The sequence below is a fragment of the Cyprinus carpio genome, chromosome A23 (assembly GCF_018340385.1).
Source record: "Cyprinus carpio isolate SPL01 chromosome A23, ASM1834038v1, whole genome shotgun sequence".
NCBI lineage: Eukaryota > Metazoa > Chordata > Actinopteri > Cypriniformes > Cyprinidae > Cyprinus > Cyprinus carpio.
Window position 1 is genome coordinate 10,561,830 of NC_056594.1, and position 13,415 is coordinate 10,575,244.

Genomic DNA, 13,415 nt, shown 5'->3' on the forward strand with positions numbered 1-13,415 from the left:
TTAATTATGACGTTTATATTGGCATCCTTACGTTTTTTGTTTGTTTGTTTGTTTTTTTTTTAGATAAATTAGGGTTTTAAATTTTATTTAGATGTAAAAAATTGCTAACCTTGTGAATAAATAGCAATGGAAACTTATTTAGCGACCACCTGAGGTTGACCACCATTGCTGAAGGTTGTGCTTATCTTTTCCCCAACATGGGGCGGGGGGGAGACTTACTTTGTTTTAGGCCATTTTGTCATGTATGAGCATCTTTGTCTCACACTCCTGTCACATACTGAGCAAGTCATGATCTCATCAGCTGAGCAGTAGACACCACTGTATCAATTTCAGAAATGGGTCAGAGGGTTTGCTTTAACTTCCGTCCTCTTCATTGATGGAGTTATGTATGGCTGGTGTATAATTACACAGAGACCCAAAGATCTGTCAGAGTCGTTAAGAGAGGTTGATTTGTCTTCGTTCTGCCTGACAACAGGAAGTACACATTTTTTTCTTGCACAGGATGTGGTATCAGACATGCAAGTGTAAGCGGAAGAGGGGAGGGCTGGGAGAGAGTGCACATTATCTTTTTTTTTGTCTATTCTTTGAAAAGTTTGAACAGGTGCTTCAAAGATTTATGGTCTGATTTTTAATCTAATACTCTATTTACCGGTGTTTCTTTTCATAAGCACATTTGGAGATGCTTTGAGAGAGGAAAAGATGGAACTTGAAGAGACGGAGGTTGATACATCACCTTCCTGGTATGACTTTTTCACAATTATCAATAGTTGCTCAAACTTTTAATAACACCCTCATTTCTGTGTTTAACTGTCATTCTGATCCGCTGTAGTGGCCTAGAAATTCACTATAGTTTAATAACTGAACTTACAGTTAATAATTTGAATTATATATCCTAATATAATACATTCATGTCTATTTCAGTCTCATAATTCCACTTTATTTGATTCTTTTTCAGGTCTCCTGTATCTAGAGACAGGCTCCTCACATGCGCAAACCTGCCAGATATCGCAGGGGTAAGTTTCATTTTTGTCATAAACCTTATACATTTTTTGATGGACAGACCTTAAACTGTAGGTCTTGCTCCTTTGAGGAACACCAATGTATTATCTCTTGGTTTTCTGAGCAGAAGAAAAGAAAACAAGACCCAAGTAGTGATGCTGAGAATTCAGCCCGAATCTTGGAGGACTGTGTAAGTTATTATCTACGATACAGGTTGCAACATGCCTGATCTTAGTATGGTGTAAATCATTTTGATATTGTCTTCTAGAGTACTAGATGTTTGAATGTGATTGTTTGAGCGTCTGTTACTAAAACAGCCACAATATTTCCTGTTTGACTGTCTTTAGATGATCTAATGATGATCTACTCAGTGGTTAAAGTTTTGACTTAATCATTGATTATGTATGAAGGTAAATGTACATCGGTTAAGGGGTCTGACAAATGTGAAAGTGGTCTACCTGTTTATGCTCTACACCAAAAATCGTTGAGACCAGGTGACCCCATAACAATCCATGGTTTTCCTGCTCTGTTGACATCTAGAAAAGAGCATTCATCTTTCAAGAGAAATTAAGGAAGTTTACAGTAAAAGAATTAAGCAACTTGTGCTCAGCTGTGAGTAAAAAGCTGACAAAAAAAAAAAAACTTTACAACTCAGTTTCCTGTCTGAATCTGCTACATGTACTGAATGATAGCGGTTCAGTCTCACTTTGCTGTTCTCGTTGTTTCTTCAAATACTGCCACTTTTGACCCTGTGGACTTTTAGAAAATAAACTCTCACACTAATAAAACCGTGAGATGATGAACAGGTCAAAGCTGTTAATGTAAGGTGGGAATACAACACGGCTTGAATACTTTAAAAAAAACAATTAGAGTCTAGGACCAGAGCCATATGTTTTCCAAATTGGGTCTGTTCATAGTCTGTGCTGGAAATGACGTTGTGGAAATGACCTAATTTAATGGCCCAGAATTTAATGTATACTAAAAACACTGTCCTTCACACTTTTTGAAAATTTGACAAAATGACAGCTTGATTGGAAAGTACTGTGATATTCATTGTACATGGTTCATATTGCATATCAAGCTCTTCACTGACAATGTCATTTCCTTGGTAACAAAATACAAAAGTTGATCAAATTTCTTTTAAGTAGTAACCGTTGCTATGGAAATGACATAATTAGTCAGATTTTAAAATAAAAGAATTATATAAATACATTTATGATAAATTTATAAGCATTATTTTTCATTTAGATTATCAGTTTTTTTTGTTTTTTTTTTTTTATTTAAATTTTTTTACATTTTTTTTTTTTAATTTTAGTAATGAAGTCTTGGTCTATGGCAAGGGTTAAACTGAGCAAAAAAAATTGAATGCTGGAAAATAATAATAAAAAAATAATATAGCAATGGTTAATAAAAAAAAAGTGGCTGTAGTTGAAAAACGCTCATCACTGAAAATCACTGATTTGTGCGTGGCAAACTTTGTGTTCTGTGTTATTGTTCTGTTACTGATATATTTACTGATATTTGGTGGAGTAAACTTAAATAGACCTGTATAGGTTTAGTGCTTTCATCTGCTTGTGGTTATATGCTTGTGCTGACATCTGTGCTACACTACACGTCTCTTTCAGGAAGACGATGACTTTCCCATCAATGACCACATACAAGATTCTGAGGTACAGAAATTAATATGCATCCTTGTTCTAGTACATTTCTGCTCAGTATAGTAACGGTCTATAAACCTTTACATCAATGTCAAAACATCATGATCAAAGTCTCATAAAGCTCAAATTTCATTGCTGAACTGTCAGTTAACTTTCTCAGTTTCAGTGAATTTCTTGGTATTGCTTGCTAGATTTTTAATAGTACATATTTAAACATCCACTTGTTGTAATGATACATTAAAACATAATGATACAAGTACATTTTTACCTTGATGCTTATTCTCTGCTGCTGGCCTCATATTAGGGTCCATGTAACAAAAGAGTCAAACCAGTAGACAAAAGTGCTTCAGTCACTGGTATCATAACACCGGTGAAGACCCCTGCACTGAAACGCTTGGGCCAGTCCATACAGGTACAATAAACCCTTCATGCACTCACTCTGCTTTTCTCATCCAGCCAAAATGTCTTCAACAATAACAATGAGAACTAGGGTTTTTAGGGTTTTTGCATGCTGTCCCAAATCAAAAGTATAACTCCAAGTCCTTAGCCTTAGTATAACAGTGATGCACACCTTATCAAGCACCACTATTTGACTAACAGAGAACAATGTTTATTGTTATTTAAAACGTATATAAAAATCATTTCAGTACATATCACACACATATATATATATATATATATTAATATATATATATATATATATATATATATATATATATATATATATATATAATTTATTTTCATCAGCGTTCTATCAGTTGTGTGTTGAAATGTATGCTTATGTATTTTAATGTATATTTATTTTCATCAGCGTTCTATCAGTTTCCGGACAGAGGCCCGTCCATTGCCTCCAATGCCAATAAGAACACGTCAGAAGGCCTCTTCATTTCCACGGCGGCGGAGCAGTCAGCTGTGGAGTGATACAGTTGACAGTATGAGCCACGAGCTCAGTACCAAAGAGATCAAACGACAGGAGGTGTGAAAAGCTGCTTGAATTAATGCCACATAGAAATGCTTCATACTCTTTAAAGTTTATTTTTTGCGTGATGTAATTCAATTCTTTATTAATTAAGCTTTTAATTTGTTACCTTTCCCATGTTTGGGCTTTAGTTTAAAGCAACAAACTGGTAGTTTTGGCTCATGTACCTTAATACCTTTTTAATACCATTAAAGAGCTTTCAGCTGCCCAACTCTGTCTTCACTAACTTAGTTGTGAAACAGGAAGTGTGCTGGTATACGAGGCCATGTTCTCTATTTCAGTGTCAGAATTTCCTCTGAAAGACTCCACCACACACTGCCAAAACTGACTGGTAACTTGTGACAGTAGCGCAGTTATAAAAGTGTGAATATGTGTGGTATCTTCTACTTATGCAAGGCCTCATAAGGTTAGAAGTACCTGTATAGTTTATACCTTTCATTTATGTATTATTTATCTCTTTAATTTCTTCTCATGCAGATAATCTATGAGTTAACCCAGGGTGAGAAACAGCTCATTGAGGATCTAAGTCTAGTGAAAAAGGTTTGTGCAGAAATCAACAGGTTTGTTTCTACTGTCTTTATAGAAGTGAATTTAATTTCGACTGTCCCGACAGGTGTACTATGAACCAATGCTGAAATTAGACATCATGACAGAAAGTGAGCTGGGACAGATATTTGGAACCCTTGATTCTTTAATACCACTTCATGAAGGTAAATAGCAGTAAACTCTTTGTAGTTGTTTCTTTGAAATATAATGATGTATTCACAATTTTTTTACCGGTGCGTTTAGATCTTTTAGCTCGTCTTGAAGGCCTTCGTGGAGCAGAGAAGACTGTGCAAGAGGTCGGCCCGACCATGATGGACTGGGTTAGTCTTATGTTTGACAGCCTACCAACATGTAAAGATAATAACAAAACATTGTTGTAGTCCTTTTTTCTTAAAACACTGGCTCTGTTATTATTGATGCAATTGTAAAGGCCCATTCACACTGAGGATAATAACCACCAAAACTATAAAGTTTCAATTATCGTTCAAATTCTATGAGAAAGGGGAAGTATGGAAGCCCATTTCCGCCACAGAATAAAAAAAAAAAAAAAAGGGTAATTGTGACTTTTATCTCCCAATTTTGAGTTTATATATCACAATTCAGATTTTTTTCCTTGCGATTTTAGGGTGGAAAATTACAATAGAATTAAAAAATATTATACAAGCTCAGAATTGAGATATTTTCAGTTTATTTCTTTAAATTCTGACTTTTTGTTTACAACATTCAGAATTGTAAGACAAAAAGTCCCAGTTTTTTTATTTTTTTTTTTGTGGCAGAAACTTGCTTCCATAGGGAAGTCTACATAACAGCTACAGACACAGATAAAAAATATAATTGTAATTGCTATCAGAATGGGTTTTTTTCCCTGCTCATGAACAATAAAAACATTGATCAATCAGAATACACCCAACTTTTAAAAAAAGTTTTTAAGCAGCAGACAAAAAAATAGCAGCTTGCGCTTATAATAAATAGAGGGATATCTGAAGTTTATAACTGAAGTCTTATTTATAGTAATAAATAAAATAGTTCTTGTTCTTGGTGTGAACGGGCCTTATAAGTGCACCCACCCAGCATTTGAGTGGATTATAAGCTCTTTGCTGTCTTTCCATAGTTTCCATGTCTGGAGGCGTATATCACATACTGCTGTAACCAGGTTGGGGCAAAAGCTCTGCTCGATCAAAAGAAACAGGACCGGCGGGTTGAGCATTTCTTGCGGCTGTGCCAGGAGTCGTCCTTCAGCAGAAAGCTGGACTTGTGGAACTTTCTGGACTTGCCTCGCAGCAGGCTGGTGAAATATCCTCTGCTGTTAAAAGAGATTCAGAAGAGCACTCCACCTGAGCATCCGGACGAGGACGCGCTGCCAGAGGCAGTGAGTTGAGATGCTTCAACATTTATACTAGCATTGGATTTGGACCCAAATTACTTGTTTTGTTCCTGAATGAAGTGTTTTGAACAAAATTGTTGAGTGACTGATTAAATGATTCACACACAAAGCCATATTTGTGCCACATATCTATATGAGAGAAAAAATAAGGGTAGTATGCTAGGTTGTTATTTTGTATTCATCAAGCCTATGGTTTGGTTCAGTGTTATTGTTAACTAACGTTTTTGCAATTAACTGAAATAAAAAAAAATGAAAAAATAAATTAGAATAAAAAAGAAAATAAAAAAAACGAAAAATACTACAAAAAGTGAATTCAAAATATTACAAATACTACAATAGTATATAAATAATACTAAAATAACGGCAATTTAGTTTGTTTGAATCAGTGTTTTTAAAGGTGAAAAACTGAAGGAAAAAAGAAAATTGTAATACAAGGTTTAGATTCAGTGGAGCTACCTTTATCGTTGCCTGTAAACGGTCGGTTGAGTGATTCAGTGATTCGCTTTTCAAGACCTGCAACCAGGATATCCTTTTATTTCTTGTTTCCTCAGATAGAACTAATCCAAAAGATTATAACAGAAGTCAATCTTAAAACTGGAGAGGCCGAGTGTCAGTTTTACAGACGGGGACTGTGCTACTCAGAAGACAGCCAGAGGGTTTCAGAAATCCAGGCATCTCGTTTTTTATACTGCCATGGTGAACTGAAGAGTACTAAAGGACAGGTAACTGCATACTTTTCATCATACATTGCATACATTTTATCTTTTCAACAAGTGTATAGCAGATCATTGCAGTTTTTTCAGTGTTTAAACTAAAATCAATCCACACAGATATTTTACTTCTCATTTCTCCTCTCTAGAAGCTGCATGTGTTCCTCTTTGAGCTGGTATTGGTTTTGACCCGACCCCTGGCACAGGACAGGGAAGGACCAGCACAGTTCCAGGTGTATCGTCAGCCCCTCCCAGCTGCTCACCTCCATCTGGAAGACCTACCTGATGGAGAGCCAAGCAGCTCTGGATCCTTTCGTGGGGCTTTTACGGGCAATGATAAAGGTAGCGGCATTTCAACTTGTAGTATTTTTTTTTTCTTTCAGTTTGCAAGCATATGACGCATGCAGGATTCCAATAAAATTATTTCTTTTGAATATGAATAAACAGATTTTTTTAGTTTAACATCAAGTATTTAATTTCTTTTCACTGTGTGTGTTCCATTTTTTGATTATTATATAATATTCAGTATTTTAAAATGTTCAGTATTTTAATATTTGTTTTAAAATAATATAAAAATATAAATATTTAAATAATCAAAAGAAAACAAAAGAAAAAAAAAAAAAAAAAACTGGGGTTTAATTTGACTGGGGTTTTTTTCAGTTTGCATGCACGTCATGTAAAGGATAGCAATTAAATGATTAAAATGGAAGAGATTTGAATAAACCGTTTTTTTTTTTGCAATAAAAAATATGATTTCAATGATTTAGTTTGACAAAAGTGTTTAATTGTGTTTAATTGTGTTAATAGTGTTTAATTTATATTTCAGTATTTTAATAAATTCAGTTTGATTTACTATTGCTTTTATAATGCATGCATTTATTTGTTATTATTTCAGTATTTTAAAAAAATAATTAAAAAAAAAAAAAAATAATATGTTATAAGTAGTTTGATTTACTATTGCTTTTATAATGCATGCATTTATTTGTTATTCTACATGCTTTTTATTTGATACTGGAGGTGTTCTAATTGCTTTTGTTAGTTTCTTTCTAATTCCACATTTTTCTTCTAACTCCCTCCCAGTGAAGAACTGTTTTCGTGTGAGCACCACAGGACGCACCAAGTCTCAATCCCACAGCCTGCAGGCTAATGACTCCTTCAATAAGCAGCAGTGGATTTCATGTCTGCGCCAAGCAATGGTCCAGTCACGGGACAGACAGGCTCAAACCAGCCACTGCAAACCGTCCGAGCGTTTAAGCCCTGACCCTGCCCTCTATAACAACATCGCTGAACTCAACCTTAACTCTGATGTGGAGATGCCAGACACATAGACCAGGGCCACCGGTGCTATCCATTTCAACAGTTCTCTCACAAACACAGGATTTCACTTTTATTGTCATCATGACAGCCAAATTTCTCAGGACAAATGAGATCACAGAGCTGCTGTCTCACAACCTGTCTAGAAACTGTGAGAACATGGTCATGTAGCTATATTCATAAACTTAAGATGTGGATGTTTGCTGGTGTGAGATGTCTCATAAGGGAAGTATTTTATATTAGATTTGTGCTTCTTGCTTAACGGGTTATATTGGAATTATTATTATTATTTTTACATTGAGAATATTGTGTGATATTTGTTTGATATATGGTCTAGGCTATGGGACTGAACTCTCAGTTCCTCATTCCTTTAAATTGCGCACCATTTCCATCTTATGTAGTTAATAAACAAGAACATTTGTTAAATCTGAACGGTAACTAATCTTATATGAGTCCAGGCCTTTTGTCATTGCACTTTGACTGCATTAGGGCTAACAGTAGGCCTACTGCAAGTCTTTCACCGATATAACCTGAATGTAGCCTAAATGCTATTTTTTCTCTTGATATAAAGCAATTGTATTTACGTTTTTTTTTTTTTTTTCGTTGAAATATCCGTTTCAATATCATTCTGATGGTACAGTGATTTATAATAAGGCGAATGGCCTACTACAAAATTAAAAGCTAAAAGGGCGGATTGCTTTTTGGCAGCAAAACAGCAATCTACTGTAATTACCACGGTGATATATTTACGACTGTATATTCCACTAATTTAACTGTAGGGGGCTCCAAAGTCGCAAAAATACACACAACTGTATACAGTTGCTTTAAAGGTATTCTGTGCCATTTTTAAAAAGGTGTTCGTTCCCATTTTCCTTTCAGTGCATAATGGTTAATTTTTCTTTTTTTTTCTTTTTTTTTTGCAATAAACTGACAACTTCCATAATTGTGGACCTGTTTAGTTTTTTTTTTTTATCACGGTTTATCAATATGCATAACATAAATTTCACCTGGAGCAGTGCTAGTTGACACTTTTACTAGAGTTATTACTGACAGTTCATTTCTATATAGGCACATACCTTTAAGTCTTTTTGTACATTTCTCAGTAATGTTATGTTAGCTCGATGTTAATTCTGCCATTAACCCTTAAACTTCGTTTGTGGTCTTTTTGACCCCAAATGACGTTTGCTGAAATAATAATAATAAAAAAGTTCCCTTTATCTAAATGGCTTGAGACTTTGTACCATTGTCAACGCTTGCTAGCTCTACAAATAAAAATTAAATTTGATTGATTTCTGGTTTTATGTTAGTGTGAAAAAAGTCACACTCAAAATGTTTTGGGTCTCTGGAGACCCCACATTGAAATGAATGGGGAAGCGATAAAATCAATACTTTTTCTTTTTAATATGACAAATAAACTAAAATCACCACAATGCAGAACACAAAATACGGTACACAAAAATGAAGTGGCAACCTTCCACATGTTCACAATGCAGAATGTTTGCGCTCGCACACACATAGCCTACAGAAACACACACCCCAAAAATCACCCATAAGTCAATAGGAGACCATAAAAATATTGATTTCTGTTACATAATTTCTGTTACAGTTTAATGTAGTGACTGTGAGTAGCGTGCGGACACTGTCTCCTGTCAGTGTCAGAGCTGTTCTTAAGCAAAGCTAATTATAGAAGGTCCTAAAGAGAGAGGAAAGATTAGCCATGATTAAAACTCGTTCAGAAACAGTGATAGGACAGACAGGTGAACAGCAGGTGTAGTGAAAGCACAGTAACACTTACACATTTTCAAATTGGCATTGATGTTTGGATATAAACACTGGCGCTGTTTGACCATCAATCAAAAAATAAGTGGAGAGGATACTGGGTTTTCACAGGTGAGTAAACAAATGTTTGTGATCATTTTATTTAAATTACACCATTTTTTTATGATAAATATCCCTTTTAAAAATAAGACGATTTTAATATCTCTCTCTCTCTCTCTCTCTCTCTCTCTCTGAATACTTTTTGTTAGATTAGTGATTGTGCTACTGTTTCTAAAATAGTTAAATATTATAGCCAACTATTGTAACAATGCATTCTGCCTTTTCTATAGCCAAGTGAATTATCACCTCTCTTTAAATTCACTTTAAATGGAAAATTCTCTCAATAATTAAACTACATACATGCAGTCCAAACAGTGTGACCGTATTAAAAATTCACGAAAAAGACCAAATCACAAACAAGACTTAATCAAAAACAATTTTTTAATAAATAAGAATGTTGGGAAGAGGACTGAATCACAAACCAGTTTTTAGCAATTTGACTTGGTTAATAAATAAGATATTCAAAGGAGTTTTGATTATTCATGATTCCATTCACAGGTTCATTGGGAGGGTTGCCCGGCATGCAGACGTGGTAATGCCAAGAGCTGAATCTGCTTTAATGGACAACTCGTGTCAGGCCTTAGTCTCTCAAAACGGCCTTCAGCCAGAGAATGTGGACATTTCACAGTCAGTACTTTACACATCCATCATGGGACTCCTGCTGGTGACAGATAACGAGGTGAGATAGTGTTGCGCCATTGACACATTCTGTCTGAAACCTCATGCTGTATTAGTGTGTTTGACACATGGCATATATTATATATTGGCCTATCCTGTCAATTCTTATACACTGGTAACAACAGGTCTAGCTTATATGCAAACCATATAAATAATTAATATAAAAAGAGCATAAAATACATGTATTTTTGCACCTGTAGGTGCTCACCGTGAGTTAAGTATATCTGGTCTTAACCTCAGTGTCATATGTGACAGTGTCTTCCCTCCCTGTTATAATTGGATCATAGATCTATAAATGGACACTCAGTCACTGCAGGAGGGACAGTAAATGGCAAACCTGTTACCGCTGTTGATGTAACTGAGGAAGTCACACTGACAGTCATTTGCTGTCATTTTTCATCCTACAGAGAGAGCTGCAACTGGGAAATGGACAAGTTGGACTGCGCAACGTTGAAAATACTGTATGTTCTAATTCACAAACAGGCTTTAATGCATATGTTTGCAAGAAAAATAATGATATTCTCTCCCATCCATATTCAGATGTTCTCTTTGTTTTTAGTGTTTTCTCAATGCCATCGTGCAGTGTCTCTCTCACACTCGTAGTCTTCGTAACTACTGTCTGATGAGAACTTACCTTCAGGACAAGCACTCCAAACAAGAACCTGTGCTTATGAATGGTAGGCACACATCAGCAGTCATTTATTTATTAGGGGAGAAGTGGTTTGGGATTGGGGCTGTATGGTTATTTTATTTTTTTTTTTTTTAAGTTACTACTTTCTTCACAATATTTTTGTTGATGACTTTATTGTAGAATTCTCTAAAGTTTTGGCTGGCTTGTGGGAATGTAATGGTGGGGAAACCACAGTGAATCCTGGGAAGTTTTATCACGTGTTTAAAGGGTCTGTGCCTTATTTCAGTGGCTATAGGTATGTTCAATACGAATTATTACAGATATCTCTTCAGATTTCTCTGATTAACACAATATTTAAAATATGTGTTAGGGTATTGGTGTTTAAAGATATCATTCTCGGTTGTTACTTATATAATTTTTTGCATACAAATAATCTATCCATTTAATTTCTCACTCATACACAGTCAGCAAGATGCTCAGGAGTTCTTGCGGTTCCTTCTGGACAGGCTTCATACAGAAATTAACCGTCGTCCATCCAAACATCCTGCAGTTATGGAAATTAAGGAACCAACATACACACGATTCAGGTACTCCACAAAGAGACAGATCTTGAAAGGAGCAATCTGATCGGAAGTCATTTAGATCCTTTAAATCACTTATTGTCTCCTGCAGGATTTCAGAGGAGGCCTTTGCAATGTGGCAGAGGCATCTTGACAGGGATGACAGTAAAATTGTTGGTAAGTAGTAGAACTGTTAAAATAATGATATGATAGTAATAAGTTTTACCATCCTGTCCCATCTAGAGTCCCATGACAGAAAACTGTTTTGTTTGCATAAATTATTTACCTCATTAATGCTTAAGGTTTTTTTTTTTTTTTTTTTACAGAACCATTTGACCATTGAACTTTCAAAATTTTATAGATTTTTATTTTATTTTATATATGAGTGTGTGTATAAATGTCTAAAAACTATATAATACCAAAGTAAAATAATAATATTAATATTATAAATAATTGTGACCATCATCATAATGCATATTTTACAGTTATAGTCTTTTGATTTTTTTTTTTTTTTTTTTTTTTTACTTCAGTCTATTTTAAATCCAGGTTTTACTCAAGTATTTTTTCCCTTCTGTCACAGATTTGTTCTCAGGTCAGCTGCGCAGTTCCTTGCACTGTTCAGTCTGCTCCCATTACTCCAACACCTTTGATGTGTTTTGCGACCTGTCACTCCCCATCCCAAAGGTAACACTCTCAGGCCCTGTCCTCACCTTCTAGTGTTGTGCAGATGATGTGTCATCATTTTTCTTTGTGTGTGTATTGCAGAAGAGTGATTATGGACGAACTGTCACACTGAGAGAGTGTCTAGACCTCTTTTCACAAGAGGAAAAACTTGATAAAGAAAACTCGCCGGTGAGTGAAAAGCATGGTTAGTTTTTGTTTTCATTTAAAATGCGAATTTCTGTTGATACCTACGGATGTGTATGTTTCTTAGATGTGTGAGCGGTGTAACCGTCGCACCGAGAGCACAAAAAGACTGACCATCCAAAGGTTCCCTAGAATCCTCGTAATGCGTATCCTTTTCAGTTAGTCAATGCTGAGTTAATCAAATGGTGATTATTGATGGTTTGAAGCAGTAAGTGTATGGTCTTGTGACCAAGTACATGCTTTATAAAAGGTACATAGACTTAACTTGCCATCTCAGACTTAAATCGATTTACCATGTCAAGGTACTCAATCTCAAAGAGCACAGTGCCAGTTTCCTTCCCACTAAATGGGCTGGATTTAGGGCCATTTGGACCTGTTGACTGCGGTGAGCTGTTAATATCTGAATAAGTATCATGCACATTATAAGTTTTGATTATTGTAATGTGAAGAGGTGTATGAAATATTACTGAATGTTTGCTTTCAGGTCCAGTGCTGTATGATCTTTATGCAGTATGCAATCATTCGGGCACAGTAAATATGGGTCACTACACGGCTGCATGTCGGGAGGAGGAGGGCTGGTGCTACTATAATGACTCATGGTGGGTGCAGTTTTTTGTCTGACCTTTTTTATGCAATGAAATAATGGTATTTAAAGGGCAGTTTTCTCACACAATATACAAGAATAATAATTTGTTCCTATTAGAGATGATATAGAAAAAAACTGTAGTATTTCTTTGTTTGATGATGTTAGAATGTTGGTTCGTAATAATATTTAATTTAGTTCATACAGCAGAGGAAAATGTTTAAACATTAATGCTCTGTTTCTTTCACAGTGTGGGTGAAATAACAGAGGAGAAGCTGCAGTCCAGTCAGGCATATGTTCTCTTCTATGAGCTCAAAAGCTTCAATATCACCAGGAAATGAGGGCAGAGAATATATGTTGTTATGAGAGACTTCAGTAATTATTTGGCAAATTTCAGATACCACAGAAAAAAAAAAAGCTGAACTGTGAGCTTGAAAACTGATCATTTTACATTGTTAAATTTCATTGTACATTCATGTTATTGAAGTATTTTTGCTACACTAAACAATGTGTTTTTATTAACTTTATGCACTTAGGAAAGCGCATTCTTTTAGAAAAAAATGCCTGTTATTAAAATAAAAACCTGTAGATATGTAAAAATGTATTGTTTGCATTGAAATTTTGTTTG

The 13,415-nt window shown here is 35.1% G+C and overlaps 2 protein-coding genes across 2 annotated transcripts; both read left to right on the forward strand.

Moving 5' to 3' along the window:
• The first annotated feature begins 43 nt into the window (after positions 1–43).
• Positions 44–8,032, forward strand: LOC109110904 (rho guanine nucleotide exchange factor 3-like). Its single transcript, XM_019123857.2, has 13 exons — positions 44–740; positions 956–1,013; positions 1,127–1,189; positions 2,625–2,669; positions 2,962–3,069; positions 3,469–3,633; positions 4,114–4,176; positions 4,250–4,346; positions 4,426–4,502; positions 5,294–5,551; positions 6,118–6,288; positions 6,426–6,618; positions 7,357–8,032. Exons 1-13 carry the CDS (start codon positions 700–702, stop codon positions 7,602–7,604), a joined length of 1,587 nt encoding a protein of 528 aa, XP_018979402.1. The 5' UTR covers positions 44–699; the 3' UTR covers positions 7,605–8,032.
• Positions 8,033–8,679: 647 nt separating this feature from the next.
• Positions 8,680–13,367, forward strand: LOC109111163 (ubiquitin carboxyl-terminal hydrolase 21-like). Its single transcript, XM_042713044.1, has 13 exons — positions 8,680–9,480; positions 9,967–10,147; positions 10,554–10,607; positions 10,706–10,823; positions 10,958–11,072; positions 11,242–11,364; positions 11,450–11,514; positions 11,918–12,021; positions 12,103–12,189; positions 12,272–12,350; positions 12,482–12,589; positions 12,689–12,803; positions 13,038–13,367. Exons 2-13 carry the CDS (start codon positions 10,004–10,006, stop codon positions 13,126–13,128), a joined length of 1,203 nt encoding a protein of 400 aa, XP_042568978.1. The 5' UTR covers positions 8,680–9,480; positions 9,967–10,003; the 3' UTR covers positions 13,129–13,367.
• Positions 13,368–13,415: the final 48 nt, after the last annotated feature.